The sequence below is a fragment of the Lontra canadensis genome, unplaced genomic scaffold, assembly GCF_010015895.1.
Source record: "Lontra canadensis isolate GAN:19392208 unplaced genomic scaffold, GSC_riverotter_1.0 scaffold282, whole genome shotgun sequence".
Lineage (NCBI taxonomy): Eukaryota > Metazoa > Chordata > Mammalia > Carnivora > Mustelidae > Lontra > Lontra canadensis.
In genome coordinates, this window is record NW_022631276.1 from 39,224 (window position 1) to 59,272 (window position 20,049).

The window sequence follows — 20,049 nt, forward strand, 5'->3', positions numbered from 1 at the left end:
GGTGCGCGTGTTCATTGGGATGGCAGCGTCGATAAAGCACCTGTACCGGTTCCTTTCCCTTGTGCTCATCGAGGCTGGGAGCAGGACGGTGCTGTTGCATTGTGTTCAGCCTCTCCCGGACCTGGATGCGGGCCGCAGCTACACAGGTGACTGTGAGGGCTGGAGGAACGGGATGGAGGGGTCTGGCCTTCCTGCTAGTTCATCCTAAGCCCAGCTGTGAATGGGACTCAGACAGAGAGAACAGACCACCCCTTTGCTGCGTCCCTGGATGGGCCAGACTGGTGACAAGGTCTTCATGCTGTCCTCTTCCGCCCGCTTTCTGCCCAGAGCTCCTTGATTCCGCACCGAGCAACCGGAGAGCTCTGCCCTTCCTCCCCTCGGGGCTGCACTGACAGATGCTAGGCCTGTCCACCTTTCCCACTCATGTCCTCTGCACAGGGCCAGGTGGTGCGGGGCTGAGCACCAGATGCCAGCCGGGGGGCAGCCGATGAGCTGCCCAGGGGAGCGGACCTGCTCGGGGAAGTAGGCTCCAAAACGGTGGGCAGCAAGCCCCCGGCGAGGACTCAGATGGTGGGTGTGGATGCTTCCCTGTGTGCTGCTGCGCCCGGAGAGGCTGTGGCTCCAGAGCAGGATCAGAAAGGTGGTTGACAGCCAATAGGGTTGCAGCTGGTCTTTGTGGGGTACCACGGAGCGGCGACCTGCGCTTGTGATCACTGCGGAGCACGACCAGACAGAGTGAAGGGGAATCTCATGCCAGTCTCTAGCTTACAATCCTCTGACAGTTGCCGGTTTGTCTTGAGATGCCTAAATGTCTTCCCGTGGTTTTCAAGACCCCCCATGGCCTGGCCCTGCCGGCTGCTTTGGTCTCTCCTCCATGTCTCCCCCTACCCCCCAGCTGTGCTGTTCTTCTGTCTGATCCTCAGATAACACGTTTCTTTCCAGGCCAGAGTGTTCACGGCCCCGTGTGCTGGGGGACCTCTGTGCTGACAGCAGAGTCTTGCTGTAGGTTTCCAGGGATAGATCCCCAGTGTCCCAAAGGGAGTCCTTCTTACAGAAGGTACTAGAATAATCATCGTTGAATGAAGAGACTCTTAAGATGTGTGCATCGGTGCAGGGAGAACTGGTTTAGGGAACAGGGTCTGTAGCTAGCCTCTAGAGAGGATGCAGACCCAGGTGGCCTGGGCTGGGACGGCGGCTTCTGAACCCTGCCGAACTTCGGGCAAGTTTCGTAGTCCCCGTGCCCTGTTTGCCTTACCTGAGCAGTGAGGAGGTCGAGCCCGCCTTCTGGAGATAGGACATCAGAATAGATCTCTTCAACCCCGGCTGGCACGTGCTGTTTTTGTGATTGTGACCCCCCCACAGAGGCCACCCTGACTTCACACCTCCCGTCCCATGCTCCAAAAAGTCCCTCTGACGCGCGCCATTTTGATACCCTGACCTTGACACAGCCAAGCCATGCCTCACCTTTGTTGTTGTGACGGATTTGATTGCCTCTTTCTCCCACTAGACTTTAGGTGCCATAAGGGAGACAGGGAAGTCGAGTTTGTCCACCATTGGAGCCACACACCGGGTGCTCCCTCGATGCTGTGTGGCCTGGCCCCCAGGTTTGCCCCTGACCTTGGGGGAGTAGAGGCATAGCCCTGACCCTGGCCCCTGGTGCTTGCTCCAGCCGGATGAATCAGGAGCTGTCCTGAGGCTGTCCCCGATCCTGTCCCCCACAGGCACGGACATGGCCGTCTTCTGTCTGCTGTGCGGGAAGCGCTTCCAGGCGCAGAGCGCGCTCCAGCAGCACATGGAGGTCCACGCCGGTGTGCGCAGCTACATCTGCAGCGAGTGCAACCGCACCTTCCCCAGCCACACCGCCCTCAAACGCCACCTGCGCTCACACACAGGTAAGCCTGCTGGGGCCGGGAGGGGGGTGGCGGGAGCCGAGTAGCCAGGAATCTGTGTCTGGATTTACCTCCCGGGACATACAGGGGAGGAGTCAGGCCATGTCGGACCCAGCCCTCCTTTGCTCAAGGTGGGGGCGTGGAGGGGCTTCATAGCCCAGGTAAGTGTTAGCTCTTCTCCCCGCCCCGCCTAGGGGACCTGTGAGTCTCAGTCTCTCTGTGCTCAATGGAATGTTGAGTTCATTAGGAATTCAGGCTCTTGGGTTCCCCCCCAAAACTTGGACTTCATGGATATAGAAAGGGACCCAAGGCACAACGTGATGGACCCACATTCCCGAGAGATTCTGATGAGGGTGGACCCAAAACACGTTTTGAAAAAAGCCTACCCGCTTGGTCTCTAGCTGTCTGTGCCACAGCCCTTGCCTCTCCCTGGCCTCCACCGCATGGACACACGTGCCTGACGGCAGCCCCAGAAATATTAGGAAGGGGTCCTGCTTGCCCTGAAATAACAGAAGCAAGTTTTCTGTCCTTGTCCATTAACCTTGATTAGGGGAGACGATGAGGGCACATAAACAAGGAGCCAGTGATGGAGGAGGAAGGTACTTGTGAGCCAAGGGGGCTGGGCCGTGTGGCCGGTACTGGCTTGTCCCTGCGGCCACCCCTTATGTTGACCCCGAGGGCCAGGAGGCAGATTGTTTCGGGTGACTTAAATTCATTCCTTTCTCTACGACAAAACTGAGTCTTCACTGACTGCACATGGATAAAGGAGCGTCCCTTTCTGAGTCTGCGTGTGTCTCTGCCCGTGTGTGCTCTGTCCTGGGTTTGGTGTGAGACTGGGGCACGGGGTGGGGCCAGGAAGACAGAGACCAACTCCGTATCGGGGTCTGTAATAGGGTGTTGCTCATGATTCTTGGAAAGATTATCAAATCTATGTGCCTCAAGACACGAGTGGTAGGACCCTCTCTCTCTCTCCTCGTTCTTGGGTCTCGTCACAGCTCTGGGATTAAGTATGCAGGCCAGACCTTTCCTGGGTGGCACGCCCTGCTGACGGGGCGGGGGTGCTTTACTTATCATGGACCAAGCAGGTCCCCTCCCAGCAGCATGCAGCCTCATCCAGGAGCCTGCCTGGCCTTGCACTTTCTGGTGCCACTCACTCGGGTGGGGGGGAGCGCGTATCGCCTTAAGCATCACCTGACTTGCTGGAAACATTGAGGTTTGTTGGCATAAGACAAGGGGAGGTCTCAGCGGGTAGGGCCCGACAAGAAGGGCTAAGGCGGGTGTCCTCTCTGTAGTGCCTCTGTGCACTTTCCCTTCAGGTCTTCACATTCCCCCCGCCTGGGTCCCCAAGTTCAGCCTTAACCTGGTGTCTAGTCACCTTCCAGCGGCTTCTGAGCGTGCTCCTAGGTCAGATCAGTTGGCTCCACGGGACTTGAAGGATCCCAACTTGCTGAGTCTACCCAGGGTACGCCCTGCTCTGCCCGCGTTCTCTTCTAGGAGTGCAGGCCTCGAAACAGCCATGGCAGCCGGGCCAGTCCTGGCCGGGATCTGTGGGGAGGGGCTCTCTGCAGACTGAGTCTGGGAGACGGACTTGTGTAATCGAGGAAACGCGGAGCACGCTGCTGGCCCCGCGCGCCCGTGCTCGCCCCCCTCGATTCTCACACCCGTGAGGCCTGGTGCACACCAGCCCTCTGCAGGCCAAGCCCACCCCCCACACAATGCCTCATTACTATTCCGTTGTTCCTGGCCCGTTGCTGCTGGGGCCTGGGTGTTTAGCTTCCGCAGCTGTGTTTGGTAGGTTAGTCCGGCCGCGCTCCTGGCATTGATGGATCCCTGATTCGCACGGCTTGGCATATAATAAACCCTCAGCTGTGCTGAAGCAGGGGCTGGCAGGGAGGGGCCCGAAGATGGGGTCTGGCTGGTGCCAGGGAAACCACCAGGTGAGGCGAGGCCGCTGGGGTCACAGATGCACTGGGCAGGCCAGAGGGCCTCTAATTAGTCTCGTTTGTCCTGCACTTAATGTCAAGCTCATTAAAGAGGCTACAGAGTTAATCAACATACCACAAATTGGATTTTGAGTTCTGCAGCCAGTTTTGTGTACATTGTGGCAACACGGACACCATTAACTCTCAGGGTGAGGATTTTAGGCCAGGTGCTCGCCGGGCTTCAAAGTCTGTGTGTGCATGTGCGTGTCTTTTTTTTTCCTTCTAAGTTCTTTTCACTCCTTTCCCTGGGCTGACTCTGGAGATTTCCTATTTAAACTCATTTAACTTGTGATCCACTTCATAATTAAATTCATAAAAATCGGATCAAACAAACCTCTCTGCCTTAACCCTTTGTTTTTTAAACTCTCAGGGCCCCCCTCTGGAGGGGAAGGCACAGACGGCGGCTCCCCGTGACCCCCCCCTACCCACCAGCCGGGTGGCTGCCGATGTACGTTTTAATTACCGGCTCTCGTTGGAAATCTCACGTGGCCCTTGTTTTATTTATTTATTTATATCTTAATGAGGATACTGAATCCTTGATTAAAGTCGTTATCGTTGCCAGTTTGGCAGGGAGGGGGAGTCAGATGTGAGACAGGGGCTGTGTGTTCAGACGTCTGCAGAGAGAGGGAGTGGCAGGTGGGCCACAGGCCCGCCCAGACTGACCCTCACTGGGACAGACACACCACTAAGGAGGACCAGGGTCTGCACCGACCTAACCTCTACTCCCCTTGGGGTCGGGTGGGGCTGGCTGGGGACCAGGCGGTCTGAAGAGCCCTCGCAGAGAGAGGGCGGGCAGTGCCGAAAACCCCAGGATTCAGTCTGTCCCCAGACCCGCACGTGCCTCCTGGATGGGTACGAATGGGGGGCTGGCTCTGCTCTTGAGCTTCTCCCATCTGAGCGTCTGACTCCTCGCTCAAGTGCTCCCACCCACTCTACGCTGCCTTCGGAGCTTCTTGCAGAGAGAGAGGGAGAGCCCATGGTGAGCCGACCCCAGCATCCGCTCCCCACAGAGCCTTAAAAACCCTTCAGAGCCATCAGAAGAGATGAGAATTTATGTGGGGACAGGGGCCTGCGTTGGAGACGGGGGTGGGGAGGGGAGGTTGGGTTGGCGGCCTGAGGAGGAGAGAGACAAGAGAGTAAAATATCATTTTAAAGAGGAAGTGAAGGCACAGGCATGCGAGTCTATAACGAGAAGGACAATTTATGCCCAGGCACGAGTGCAGTTTGACACGGGGATAATGAAAAAACGTAGGTCATTGTGGATGACTTAAACCTTCAGCAGCTGAAGAAAATGTATGAAATGCAGAGGACATTACACGGTTGGCAGACCCGCACATCTGCGGAGGGACAAGTGAAATACAGTGGGCCATTCTTTACCATAAACTGTGGTTGTTGGAGATGCAGCCCAGAGAAATTGTAATTACAGTGACAAGACGAATCAGCGATATTTAAATATTCATGAACAAAGTCTGGGGTGATCTATCTATCTTTATTGTCTCTGCCTTCACTCCTGTAATAAATAAGTCGCTGAAGGCCTCACCTTTCAGCCCCCAAAGCCTCCACTTTGGCTACAAAGCAAAAGACGGTGAATCCCCCCACCCCAGCCTCTCACCCTCCAGGGGCCTGGCTAGCGCCGTGCACAGAAGGGAGGCTGATGGGCCCACCTTCCAGGCCGAGGGGCGGCCGCTCTCCCCGAGCTTCAAGCTTTGTCGTCCCACCCTTTCTTGAGCGTCTGCCCCGGGTCAGCCCTGTGCTATGTACCTTGGGGAACCAGGATTAACAAGACTCCCTCCTTGCCCTTGAGCCACTTCCATCCTAGAAGCACAGTGCACATGGCAGGAGAAACAGGACAGCGTGTCACTTAGCCATCTGATAGGTTATCACGTGTCTGGACCCCGAAACCAGATCTGAGTCCCGATTCCGCTGCTTATGAGCTGTTTGACAGTGGAGACCATCTGAGCACCTCATGCTTCCCCACTGTGTGATGAGAATTCTGTGTTTCTCGTCGGGCTACTGCAGTGATTCCATGATAAGCTGTGTGTAAGGTTCCTAGATGGTAGTGAGCCCACGGATAGGGCCGTTTTGATTAGAGAGTACCATAAAAGGTATCCTGCTACTAAAATAACACCATGCTAGGCCATTCTTCTCTTTTGGGACAGAAGAAAGTGACTCAGTATGCCCAGGTGGGTGGCACTAGTGGGACGCTTCCAAACCATGCTGACGTGAGAGCTGGGCCTTGAAGGATGACTAGGAGTTTGGTGGGAGGGCGGGGACGAAATCAGGCAGAGGGGTTAGCTGCTGAAACTGTGGAGCAGGGAGAGAGCAGAAGGCGTTTAGGGGCGGTGTCTTCTAGTTTCCCAAGTTGGAAGGGTGTTTTTAAGGGTAGGGGAGTCAGGCAGGAATGGCTTTTGCCCCTGACCTGCAGGAGAGGGAGAGAAGGTAGCACAGGGAGCTGGGGGGCAAGGTGTCAAAGTGTACAAGTCTGTTCTCCCCTTGTGGGGGCCGGCCTGCTGTTCATCCTGGAACCAGTCGGACTCTCTCTTCCTGAGATTGGCTCTGGACCCATGGGCAAGACCTGGGCCGCAGTGACATATGCTTACGTGTGCACACACACACACACACACTCCCTGGTTCACACCAGAGGCCAGAAGGGGCTGCGGGTCCTGATGTTGTCTTTGGAGAATGGTGGTGAAGATAGGCAGCCTCCATGCCCTGCTATCTCCTGGAGGGGGGCCCCGGGGGAGGCAAGGCCCTGATCCAGCCCCTTGTCCCCACAGGTGACCACCCGTATGAGTGTGAGTTCTGTGGCAGCTGCTTCCGGGACGAGAGCACACTCAAGAGCCACAAACGCATCCACACGGGCGAGAAACCCTATGAGTGCAATGGCTGTGGCAAGAAGTTCAGCCTCAAGCACCAGCTGGAGACGCACTATAGGGTGCACACAGGTACGGGGGACCGGGGAAGGCCCCCGAGCTGGCGTTGGGACCTGGGTGTCAGGGGCAGGGGGATCATGGTGCAAGGCTGAGCCTAAGAGTGGAACGCGTTCTGGGAAAGGTGAGCACGCTGGCCCTTGTGCCTCCGCCAGGGCCAAAGCTGATGCAGACATTGCTAGTCGATCACCGCACACTGGCCTTCCAGGCAGCCATACCCATAGTTCGCAGAGGACAACGATCTGGGAATCCCTGATTGGGGTCAGGTTGGCCTGGTGATGGAAGACAAAGGCTGGCATAGCTTCTTGTAACTGGGTCTAGGGGGCACCGAGTTAGGCGAGGATGAGGGCTGGGCTGGCAGTCAGGCTGAGCTTTTGGGGAGCGGAGGAGCAGAGGTATACACAAACCCCTTTACGTGTATAGTGTTTATCCCTTTAGAGGGCCTGCACGTTCCTTTTTCTGTAAAAGAATGCGATCCAGTGTGGGGTCTGGGGACAAAACAAGTGGAGGTGGCCTCAGGGTCCAGCATGGCCCAATTTGGGGCCACCTGCCCACAACAGGCCACCCTGCCCAAATCTTCCCGACTCCAAGGACACTGACGTCCCCTCAGCTGCTTCTGGTCTGCCACGTGGGGAGTGGTCATAACGTGGCCATGGGCAAATGCTACAGAATCCTTCCTTTCTGGAGAGCCAGTGTGAAACATCCTTCCTGGCAGTACACTACGGGTTGGCGGGGCAGAGAGGCAGACACTCAGAAGGACTTCCTAAGAGGATGAGAGGCAGTGGAAGGTAGTGGGATCCAGCAAACTAGGAGGCCTCCAGTCAGGGGAACAGCTGTCCCAACCAGAGGACAGAGGATGGGGGAGACGTGACCTCGGACAGGTCCCGCTGGCCACTGGCTGAGGGGAGAGTGTGCACCCATGTGCACACTCTCAGGGGCGGGAGCGGGGGCAACAGAGGACACAACAGGGAGAGGATACTGTGTTGCCCGAGCTTTGCTCTCTCGCCTCCAGCCTGCACCACAAGGAGAGCCTCGGGTGCTTGGTGTTGACAGCTAGAGTCACTCCGAGCATTTTCCAGAGCCCTGGGGCTTCCTTAACCCCCTGCCGGGGATGTGACCCGGCGAGCGGATCATTAAATGCATTGGTGGTGACTATTGTAAATAGCGGGTCGATAGTTAGATCACTTTGGCTGTTCATTACTTCATTATTTGCTGGGGCCTCTGCACAGAGGAGTATCGATAGCGAGATGGCTGGCCAGTTAATTACTGTATTGAAACAAGGTTCCCTCACACCCTCTGCTCAGCTCCAGGGGACTTGAACCGGGAGGAGGTTGCGGAGCACCCAGGGTGTGGCCAGGCACCCCCAAGCTGTCTGTCCCTCCCAAACCCCTTTCTAGCCCCACCGGGAAGGCAGGGTCCAGGGACAGCTTCTCGGAGCCTTAGAGGAGTAGCCGTCCCAGAAGGAGCACGTTTGAAGAACGGGGTTCCCTCACTTTGACCCCCCTACTCCCCACCAGCTGTAGCCCAGGAAAGGACTCTACCCCTTGTTCCCCCTGGAAAGAACTGTGCTGAAGAGCCATCCCCAAGGGCTTTTTGGTACCTCACTGGCCCTTTCCTAGACCCCCACTTCCTTTCTTGGGAAGGGAAGATTCTGGGCCTTTGGGAGGCTTGAGAAGAGCAAGGCAGGGCTAAGGGTGTGCGAGCAACACTGCAGCCGCGTGCTGCCCGGGGCTGGTGAGATGAGCGACCGGGAAGCGCCGTGGAACCCGCAGCTCCAGGTGCCCTGGCCACGTGGCAGGTGCCCTGTGGGTCAGTGGACCAGTGGCTGCCGCACTGGGTGGTACGTCCATCCTCACGGAGGGCTCTCGTGGAAAGCGCTGAACTAGAGGGACCGACGTCCCCAGCAAGCGTGAGGGTCCCCCTCTAGACACCCCCCCTGCACCCCCAGGGGGGCCTTCATGGCTCCCCCCCCACTGGCTCTCTCCCGCCCTCCCCCCCAGGCGAGAAGCCCTTCGAGTGCAAGCTGTGCCACCAGCGCTCCCGCGACTACTCGGCCATGATCAAACACCTGCGCACGCACAACGGCGCCTCGCCCTACCAGTGCACCATCTGCACCGAGTACTGCCCCAGCCTGTCCTCCATGCAGAAGCACATGAAGGGCCACAAGCCCGAGGAGATCCCGCCCGACTGGAGGATAGAGAAGACTTACCTCTACCTGTGCTACGTGTGAGGCGGGCCCGCGGCCGCGGCGGCAAGCGGGCAGCCAGGGGAGCGGCGTTCCAGCGGGGTGAAGTCCGCAAGCCACTGGGCGACAAAAGAGAAATAGAACAAAAAGGAAGGAAAAAAAAGAAAAAAAAAAAGGAAAAAAAAAATAAGAGACAAGAAAAAGGAAACCTGATAGCTGTCTGGCCTTGGACTCTCTCTGGGGCTCCAGGTGACCTGATGCCCGGCCACTGTCCCTCCCCGGGGGCTAGGGGGGCCCCCTCTGTCCCTCCTCTCCGCCTGGGCTGTGGTTGGCCTCATGTTCTTGGGTGGGGGCGGACGGGTTTGTTCAGCTCAAGGGCGGTATGTTTCTCTCGTCCCTCCACCTAGAACCCCCTTCGATGTCCAGAAGTGGAGGCAGGGGAGGGGGCAAGGGGGCCTCTGGTCAGAGCCCAACAATCCGCCTGCCCCCCCCCCCCCCCGCCTCCATTCTGCCACATTACAGTGTCCCCTCAAGGTCTCCAGCAGCTTCTTGGCTCTTGTCCCTCTCTAGCTCCTTGCTCCCTGCCTCCCTGTGACTCCTGTCCTCCAAGCACAGGGCCCCCAGCCCCTCAGGGACAGGGTGGGGGGGCGCGTCTTCCTCCGCGCCCAGTCTCCCTAGTGGGGAAGCTGGGTCTGACTCCAGATTCCCCACCCTGATGCCCTCAGCTTTCTGAGAACACCCTTGCCAAGCCCTGTCCTGAGCAAGGTTCCTGCTGAGCTGCTTTTGCTTCCAAAATGGGAAAACATTAACTAGCTATATACTGTCCCACCAAACAAACCAACACAAATCCCTACAACCCCAAATTCAGTCCCTAGGAGAAGGAATCCATGTAAGGACTCATCATCTAAGGGAAGGATGTGGATGCCCTTCTTGGAGAAGGGGACCCCCTGTCTAGGGGTCAGGGTAGCTGGCTGGGCGGGGAGAGGGTTGCTGAGTTGTACTGGGGACCCCAGCCCTGGTGCAGAGAGCGGCACAGAATCCCCGGCTCTCAGGGCCCCCCACCCCCCAGTCCACAGGGAGGAGGAAGGAGAGGAGGACGAGGAGTTGAAAGCGCTTTGGCCCTTGTGTTCTGTTTTGCTTCTTTTCTGTGTCCCCTGTTCCCCTGTTAGCACATTGTACTTGAATTACCTCAGTTTTTTGTGACCTCATGAGCTTTGTTAACCCCTATATCTCTTTTTTGGTTGGGGGTTGGAGGAATAGGGAGGATGTTCTTTTCTGTTTCTTGTGTAAATTAAGAGTTGGTTTCATAGACTTCCGCTGGCCTCAGCCCTCCCCATCCCAGCTGGAAGGAGCTGTACAGAAGGAGTCCAGTACTCAGGATCTGAACGTGAGAGCCGGGGTTCAGCAGAAGATGGGAGGAGGGGAGGGTGTGACGGGTGCACACGGGAGTCACTGTTGGTTCTGCCCAGGGCCCAAGTCCTCTGCGCCCAGCCAGGGTTCAGCCTAAAACATCCTAGAGGAGATCCCACCTTTCTTACAATTTGCTGGGTGATTAGAGTCTAGGGGCCCGTATTATTGTATCATTCAGCTCCTGGTGACCCTGTGGGCCCACCTCCCTGGGCTTGATCATTGCCAAAATTGGTCTCTCTTCAGGGCTGGGTGGGGATGAGCTTGGCTTTGTTTTGTTGTGTGAGGGTAAGGGTGTTGTTTTTCTAAAAGCTACCTCTTATGTTCCTCCATTCTTTTGTTCCCTTCATGCCTCCCATTCTGCTGCTCTGCTCCCCGCCCCCCTCTTTCTCCCCATCCTCCCCGCCCCTGAATTTTGGAAAGCACATTTGCAATATTTGTGTTCACTTTGGGATGGGCCCTCTGTTTCATCTCATGCTTTATTTGTAAGAGTTGTGTGTGTACGTGTGTGTGTGTGTGTTTTCTTTCCTTTCTCTCTCCGAGAAAGTTGTGGCTGCCATTTTTATCTTGGGTTTTGAAAAGTGGTTTCGGGAAGCGGTTTTGGGAGAAGGGTCATGAGGGCTCTAAGGAAGTCAGAGGGATGGGTGCTGCTGTGAACACCCCCACCCCGTCCTTTGGTCCCAGCCCTCTTGCCAAGCCCCTGCAATCTCGCCCACCAAATCGGAAGGCCTTAAAAATTGTGTGTTGGGGGGGCGGGATGTGAACTGGGGGGACTCTGTCACTAGACTGTTGATTGGGGATGATAAGGTAGGGGAGATGCTATTTTGCAATTGTAATAATGACTTAGAGCTTTGGAAAGGAAAAAAAAAGTTGAAATATGTGACTAGAGCAGTTGTCATGTTGATAATGTGAAAAGAAGGACATTTTCTGGGGGAGGGGCCGTCTGTAAGAAATCAGTATGCACTAGGCTTCCTCCCCCAGTCTGGGAAGAAAGGGGACTGCTGGCCCTCAGGGGATCTGTAAATCCCAGAAAACAATATTTTAACAGCAAGCTATCATTCAACTTTGGTGGGGAAGGGGAAAAATAAAAATCAAACAATTCCATAGACCTAGCTGACACCTCTCACTGCCCCCCACCCTTCCCACGCAGCCTGGGTCTCCTGCCCTATTCATAAAAGCTGAGAGGGTTGAGCTAATATTTACAAATTGTAATATTTTTGTAATGTTTGTTAGTTCCTTCGTCAGTTCTACAAGACCTTGCCCTTTCCTTTTGTAATGTGAATAGGAAAAAAAAAAAAAAGACAAAAAAAATCCACCACCACCACCACCAAAATATCCCTTTGTATGTGTGTGCGTGTGTTTTGTGTGTGGTTGTGTGTTCATCACACAGTATTGTTGTAATCTGGTATTGCAGCATTGGATGGTACTAAGTGAGTCCGTGTCTGCCTCCACCGTCCCTAGCCAGGAAGTAAGGAAAAGGGTCAAGGCTGTGGTGTCTGAAGGATATGGGGAGGGAGATGCCTCGTGCTGGTTTCGCTCTCCCTTCCCCCTCCGAGGAGCCTCGACGTCCCATGGGAAAGCCCGCATGCCTCTTTCCCAGGTTCCTACTCACAAAGACAAAATCCTTCGGACCTTGCCAAGGCCTTCTTAGCCGGGCCTCCTGGCCAAGGTAAAGGTCAAAAAGTATGTGGAATCTTGAGATGGGTCTGGATAAGGGGGAAAGGGGAGACGAGGGAGGGTGGAGGTGCTGTCTCCCCAGGTGAGAGCTGAGTGTTCTTACTTCCCTCTTCCTTCTGCCATCTGGCCCCTTGGCCAGCCGCTGCCTTTAGCCGTGAACTGCTGACTACCGTACTGCTTGCTACTGCCTTACCCAGCGTAGCGAAACTTCTCCAGCTTGGAGAGCCCAAGCTGGTTAGTGGTCCCTTTCCAGTGCTCAGCTCCTACAGGCGTGTCCCTTAATGCTTTCCGTGACATTTAGCCGTCATGTGATCTTTTCCCTATTCACTCCTTCATTCATTCAAAGCATTAAAATCCTATGTGTATATAGGATAGACAAATATAGAGATATATATATATAGCAAGAGAGAGAGATATAAAATAGTAAATGTCATTGCTGCTTTGGGCTGCTTTGGAGGAGGCCACGGATAGCGGGAAGGTAGATCTGGGGTGCAGGGGTGGGGAGGGAGACTGGGGGCCCCAGCGATCCAGTACAATCCAGGGATGCAATGCGGGCTTGTTTAATCTTCGTGCCTGAACAGTTTCTCTGTGTGTAGAAAACAAAACAAAACTGCTGCATTTTTTCACAAGTGTATGGTACCTTTCTGGATGCCATTGGTCCCACCGGCTGCAGGGGTGTTAAGGCCCCGGAGTGAGAGGGCCATTTGGCTTACCTCCTAGCAGGGGAGTGAGCCCGTGGTGGGGCGGCCTCCGGACTCTGTCCAGAAGAGGGCTGGGGGGTGGTGGGGCTGGGAGGAGAGGTGTAGACAGTTCCCTGCAAAAAGCCCCCCAAGGGTGAAAGATGGGGGCACCAGACGTCAGAAAAACAGAAGATCCGACTCTGTTCATTTTTCCAAGGCCTGTGTTCTATCCTTTTCTACCCCCAACTGGCTTCCTCCTTCCTGAAGCTTCCTGGTGGCACTTACCTGAATATTTCAGCAGGAGGGGAAACAGCCAGACCGACCCAGCTCAGGGGTGCTGATGGGTGGAGGAAAAGGCAGGGCCGGCCGGGAGAGGGGTGCAAGACAGACCAGGGAGGTTGGGTCAGGGGAGAAGGGTGGGGAGAGAGGGGCGCGGGGTCCCTGCAGGCCCACGAGCTGGCCGCCCTGCCTCCCGGGGTCCTCGGCGTCCCACTTTGTAGACAGGGTACCAGCCTCCTGGTGTGTGTCCTGGCATTCGTTCACAGTAGTGTGTTATGCATGACCTTTGTGAGGTGAAGAAGCCGTGGTGGTGCGCCATGATATCCGACCCGTATATATAAAGATAAATATATATATATATATGTATGTAAATTATAGCACTGAGGGCTCTACTGCCCTGCTGGACCAAGCAAAATGAAGCCTTTTGGTTTGGGTGTTATGTTCTGTTATTTGTTTGTTTTTGTGGCTTGTCTTATGTGGTGACAGCACAAGTGCCAGTCCGATCGCTCTGTATTACGGAATAGTGTTTTTAATTAATGGATGTTCTAGTTCATGTCTACCTCAGCACCTCCTCTTAGCCTAATTTTAGGAGGCTGCCCAATTTCATTTCTTCAATTTTACCCCGTTACTTTTTTGTACAAATCTCTCTCCCCCTCCCGCCCCCCTGCCCCGCCCCTCTCCCCACCCAGACTCCCCCCCGCCCCCCCGTCTCGCTTGCCAGCCCTACCTGTTCTCTCGTCCCCTGATGCCGTTCCCCACCCCACGTTGTGCGGTCCTGGTCGCAGCTTTTCCGCATCTGCCTTCGTTTCGTGTAGATTGATGCGTTTCTTTGTAATTTCAGTGTTTCTGACAAGATTTAAAAAGGAAAAAAAAAAGAAAAAAAATGAATTTACTGCTGCAGGTTTTTTTCTCTCTCCATGTGTCACTAAGTGAAGTTTGTGCCTTCTATAGCAAAGAGAATATTTTTTACATCCTACTAACAGTAGATTTTTTTGTAGTGAACATTTTTTGTATTTTTATTTATAAGTCTCATAAGAAAAATAGCAATGTTCAGTTGTATACCTTGAATCTGCAGTTAGAAGAGAATAAAGTTAATTCAGTTGTCTCTGGCTTGAAGTGTCCCCTTTTTTACAAAACAAAAACAACTGCTTTGTCTTTTCTGCCTTTTCTTGGGTGGTTAACGCTAGAGGAACTGAGATTCTGGCTGGGGATGAGGGCAGAGGAAGCTCTGGGGTAGTTACGTGGCCCTTTCTGCCATATTTATGAGACACGTACGTGCTCCACGACATCTTTTTCTGAAGTTTTTTAGTTTAAAAATAGCATTCTGTGCACTGCGATTTGGTCCTTGGAACAAGGTCTGAAGTCAGCAGTGGTCCGTTTACTTCTTCGGGTTCCCGCAGCGGCTCATACCAGTTCTTGCTGTGAGCCCTGGGAATGCAGCAGGAACGGGACAGACAAGCCCCTGCCCTCCGGACCTCGGAACTCGCTCTCGCTCGAACCTGGCTTGGGATCACGCAGCTGGTGAGTGGGTCACCAGCTGCATCCGGGTCTTCTGATGGCAAATCGGGTTTGCTTTTCCCAGGACGCCAGATGCAGCGCCCTCTCCCTTACAGAAACTCTGTTGATTCTTCCCGAAGTTTCTCCACCAGAAGCTGCCCCCCAGTGTAAGGTCCGTGGGTCTGTGGCCGTCAGGCCCGGTGGAGAAAGGCGATGGGAACAGGAGGGAACAGGTGGGAAGAGGGGGTACAAACCTAACATCGCCGTTAGCAGAAAAAAAGCCTGCCTCCCCGCTCCTCTCTTGGTCCCTGGGCCAAGGCTTCTTCTCTGGGCCTTCCTTCCTCTGCCTGGGGATGGCAGCGTCGCCCTGGTTATCTAGACCTGCAAAACCAACTCTACCTAATTTAAGATGCTCTGGCCTCAGGCTGTCCTGCCTGTCCAGCCAGCTCCAGCCCAAATAACCAGCACCTCCCCCAGGCCCAGGCCCCAGGCTTTGACTGCTGCTGCGGCCTCTGCAGAGCCCAGGGCCAAGCGCCAAGGGTTGCCGGACCTCTGGCGTTCGCCGCTCTCCCAGCGTCCTGCCCGCAAGGCCTGGCTTGGCCTAACCTGCCCGCTCGGGGTGTGGACGTGGACTGGAAGCCTGGCCTTTCAGCGGCGGGAGCAGTCCTGAGGTCTGCATGACTTGGGAGTTGTCGGCGGAGAACCAACCTAGAGCCTCCGTTTCCTGCCCCCACCGGGCGACCTTACCAGGAGGAGGAGGGGCCCCGGTGGTGCCTGCTCGACCCCCTGTGCACGCTGGCTCCTCTGCGCTCTTCTCTCCTTTTCTCTCTGTTCTGCTCTTTTCTTGCACCCCCCCATCTCTCTTTATTCCTCCAATCTTGTCTTTTCTCATTATTTCTCTGGAGGTTCCTCCTGGACTTTGTGTCTCTGGGCCACATTCTGTTTCCTCTCCCCATATTGCTTCTCTTGGAAAGCCACCCTTTGCCAACAATATATTTGGGTTGGTTTTGAGTCTCTGCCCCCGTTCTCCGCGTGCGTCCCTTTCTTCCCCGGGTCCCTGCTCTGAGGTCCCCCAGCCCCCCGCCCCTCCCCCACACCCCTCCCCCTCGGGCCTCAGCTTTCTCTTGACAGATGGGAGGGCAGTGAGCACTCCCTCTTTAAAACAACATTTAATCGCCGTTTTCTGTTCTTGGACATCAAAGCTGGGGCTTAGGCGCTGCGCTGGGGTCGCTGTGGTGTGGGCTCTGGGGGAGAGGAGGTGAGTGAATAGGGCCGGGCTGAATGGGCTTTGTGTGGCCGCTGGGGTCTGCCTGCTTTACATGCTCTTTGACCCAGATATGATCTCATGGAGAGAAAGGGGCCCTCTCCGGGCCAGCCTGAGAACGTTCCGGGGCCGGACTCAGTCCCCACCCTCCCGCCCCTGACAGCCCTGGCCCTTCTGCCCTCTGCCCCAGCCTACAGGACGGGGCCTTCCACGGGGGGGCGCTCTGCCGGGGTCAGAAGAGGGGCCAGGCCGCCTAGGGAGGGGCTCCTCCAGGCCCAGCGCGTCTCTCCCGTGGTGAGCTGCGAGCCCCCGACACACGCAGCGGCCCTTCTCGGCGGAGGCTGCTGGGTTCAGGTGGGCATTCGGGTCACATGGTCCCCGCCGTAACAGCCGTCTTCCCAGCCGCACTGGAGGGCTGCCCTCCTGCCAACGGTGGGAAGGCAGGGGCCAGGAGCCCGCGGAGACTTGCTAGAGATTCAAGCAAGTTGTGGCGGGTGAGAAGAGGCAGATGGCGAGCAAGGTCCGAGGTCAGGCCGTCTGTGTCCGGCTTAGCATCCCCAGGCCTCCCCACCTGCCTGCCTGGGGAGCCCCTCGCCCCTCCCACCAGGACAGGGACGGGGCAGAGGAGGCCTGACCCCAGGTGCTCCTCCTCCCGCCTCCCTCCGTTCTATGGTCTGCTTTGCTGCAGCCAGAGGGATTTTCCAGATACGCAGATAGCATCATGTCACCCCGTCGATGGAAGTGCCCAGTGGGGACTCTTTGGATGGAATTCAAGCTCCTTAACAAGGCTTATGGTGCCTTCAGGAGATCGAGCCCCTGGGCTCGCCACCCCAGCCCTGTCTTGGGGCCACTCCCACAGTCTATGGCTGTCCCCTACTCTGTGCTCCAGACAACTGGGCCATGGGGTTGGGGGGTGGGGTGGCGGTGTTCCTGGAAGACACTGGGCTCCGCCCCCTGGTGGGCCTTTGCACATGCTGTATCCTCCCCTGGGAACTGTGCCCACGCGCCCGCGCGACGCCCTTCAGTCTGACTGTCTCACCGTCTCATTCTCAGGTCTCGCTGGAACCTCACCTCTTGCAGGAAACCTTCCCCAGCCACTGCCGCAGAATAGGGTGCCGCCCTGTGCACAGCCTCCACAGGACGGTTGTGGGTCCCGCACTGCCATCACTGCCTTTCTTCTCTCTCATGTCAAGCCAACGTTAAGTTCCTCGGAGGCTGGAATTGTGCGTTGTGTATCTTCACACTGGCTGGCACAGGCCGGGAACCCAATAAAGCTTTGTGGAATAAACTGATGGAAGGCAGGGAGAAGGCAGGAGAGAGGAGGCAGTTAGCATCTGGGGCTGAGGTTGTGGGCGCCAGGGCCGGGCGGAATTGAAGTAGGTGCACAGCACCTGCCTGCCGGGGCACCTCCACGTGCGTGCCCGCCACGGGCTGCGAGGCGCCTCCTGCTTCCTCTTGCAGGTGCCCGTCCGTTCATGGAGACACCTCAACCGTGACTCCCAGGGCAGTGCAAAGGGAGGTGCAAGAGCCCAGGACACCTGGCTGAGAACTCTCCAAGCACTGCCGGGGTGTGTGCGTGTAGACACCAGCTCCGCGGCCAAGACGGGGACCGAACACCCCCCAGCTGTTTGTGCAGTGCTGGGTCCAGCCCCACTCTCCGCACTCAGCCCCTGCCCCCTGGGGGCTGGCTGTCAGGCGGGCTCCTCTTCTGGCTGTGTTTTCTGCTCTCCAGGGGGTGCCTCAGTGAAAGTGAACTCACTCGTTTAAACCCTGACGCTGCAGGCCTGCCGCCCCCCGCAGCGCTAATTACCCTGTAGTTCTAAACTGATTGCTGTACACTAAGCTTAAGCCCTCCTTTATTTATTTACTGACTACATTAATAGCAAAGCCGCTGCTTTCAGCTGCTCCCCACTGTACGCCGGCTGGCTGCACCCCATTCCTCCGCATCCCCTCCGGGAGGCGGGGTGCAGAGGTGCAGCCTGGCATGGAGCCCCCAGGCCTGCCACCGTCATGGAGTCCCCTGGGCAGGACAGCAGTGAGAACAATGGCCTTTGTCCATAGAGACTCCCAGGCCCAAGGGAGGGGGCTCTGTCTCTGGTTCTGACTCTAATGTAGAGAGGAGAGCACACAACACAGCCCAGCTCAGATCCCCCCACCGCCAGGATCTTCTGTTCATAGGACACTCTGGAGCTTGCCTTGGGCTCTCACACCTACATGAGGTGCTGAGCACTGGCTGCGTTTAGCAGGTGGGTAAACTGAGGCTGTGGCTCTTCAGCTGTCTGTGGTGACGGTAGGGCTTAAAGCCAAGTCTGCTCACTCCATGAGCCTCGCCCTTATCCCTCCGGCAAGCGGCCTGTCCCGACGTCCTCCCCCTCCTGGCCCCAGCCACCCTGGTCTGACAAGATCCCTGTACTCTCAGGTCCTCACAGCTTCCACGCCTTGCCATGAGGAAAGAAGCCTGTGGAACGCACACTTCTATCTCCCAGCGTTTTCTGCCTCATTCACGTGCTTGCCCAGAATTTGCTGGAAACACGGGCCCTAGAACCTTTCCCAGGGCAGACCTTATCCACACCAGCTCCTTCCAGGACTCACACTGGGCGAGTCTGGGGCGTATGGGCCAGCTGCGGGTTTCCACGGGGTAGCGTCTGCCTGTTCCCCCATTCCGGGGCCAACAGAGCCCATGACCAAGCTGGCTCGCATCGCCAGCCTCTCTGAGTGCCCTCAGGTCCCGTGCGGCAGATCTGGGCACTGGGCACTGGGCACGGAAGCGTTCTGAAGACCAGATAGGCACCATCAGGGTGCAGCTTGTGGACCCGTGGAATCAAGCACTCAGGCTTGACTTTGATTTGAAATAGTGGGGTGAATGTTGTGGGTTCATCCCTCTAAGGAAGTGGGGGTCCGGTAGAAAGAACATGGGGCTCAGTCAAGAGGACCTGCATGGGCGGCCGGCTCTGCCCCTCACTGTTTGGCCTTGGCTGCAATGCAGAACCGCTCCACGGTCCCTTCTGTCCACTGTAAAATGGGGTACAGTAATATCTGCTCCTTTTACCCTCGGGAAGATCATCAGCTGGAGGAAGGTGCATGATTCAGCTTTCTAAAAACGCCTGTGCTGTAAAAATGAAAATTATAAATGGGGGGCAGGTTCAAGGCTGGTATGGGAGGGGAGCCGATGGCCCAGACATTCATTTCCAGGGCAGGAGCCCCCATAGCCCGGCCTCAGGAGCCACGGGGGTCTGCAGCAGACTCCTGGGCTGGCATTGCTGGGACTCTATCGCCACCCAGTGGGCACAGGCTGCAGGCGCTTCTTGCTTGGGCGGGTCGGCAAAGGGACAGAAGTGTCCCGTTGTAAGTGGTTTGGGCTCCTCTGGGTCTTGGGCTATACCAGGTTGGGCCGGATAAAGGGAGGATGTGGTCCAGGCTCACATCAGAGAAAGAACAGCTTTAACTATTTGGAAGTTCAGACGGACTTTCCAGAAGGAGTCCTGAGTCAGTATTTCGATCCTGACCCATTTTTCTCCCACCTTTGCCCCCACTGACCGATGGATCATACCCAATCCAACTCTTTCCATTCCTAAGAGGCTGGATTGGAAGATGCTGTCAGCCAGTCCAAACCCACGGCATCCACGGGGCCTCATCTTACACGGGGGAAGGCCGGCCTCGTTGGAATCCAGTTCTTCAAAACCTTCACTCCGGGGAATGCAGGGTGGCACGATTTTCTGAGTGCCCAGGTCTGGCTCACGGAGGGCCTGAGAGGGGACAGCAAGAGGCTGCCTCTTGGCACCTCCGGCCATCTTGAAGGAATGCAACTAAATGGTTTGGACTCCTGACACTGGACTTCTGACTGTGACTCCTCAATGCAAAGGCTACATCGGGCTTCTTAACACCTGTTAGTACTTGAAAAAGCAACAGTTCACTCGGGAGTTTCTCCCTCTGCCTAGTCGCTGCGGTTTTCAGCTTAAGTGGGCTTCTAGCGACACCGCGTGGTGGCGACGGGGAGATGCATGCGTGAAGGTTAGTCTGAGGAAGGGGAGGGTTTTACCTAATACTTAGTCCCGGTCTGGGAAGGGAGGGAGTCACAAAGTGGCAGGAGTGGGTAGGGAGTGTGTGTGCGGAGGAGGGGGGCTGGACCTCACCAGTTTGACTTGATTAATATTCACCTTATTCTCTGAAATCTCTTGCCAATTAGCATTCCTTCCGAAGACCCTATCCCAAGCTGCTGTACTTGACCTTTCCCTTAATTCCCCACAGCACAGCTGAGA

The 20,049-nt window shown here is 56.2% G+C and overlaps 1 protein-coding gene across 1 annotated transcript; it reads left to right on the plus strand.

Moving 5' to 3' along the window:
* Positions 1-1,696: 1,696 nt before the first annotated feature.
* Positions 1,697-9,049, plus strand: LOC116862635 (zinc finger and BTB domain-containing protein 16-like). The gene is made up of 3 exons (XM_032849990.1): positions 1,697-1,892; positions 6,649-6,816; positions 8,802-9,049. Exons 1-3 carry the CDS (start codon positions 1,730-1,732, stop codon positions 9,029-9,031), a joined length of 561 nt encoding a protein of 186 aa, XP_032705881.1. The 5' UTR covers positions 1,697-1,729; the 3' UTR covers positions 9,032-9,049.
* Positions 9,050-20,049: the final 11,000 nt, after the last annotated feature.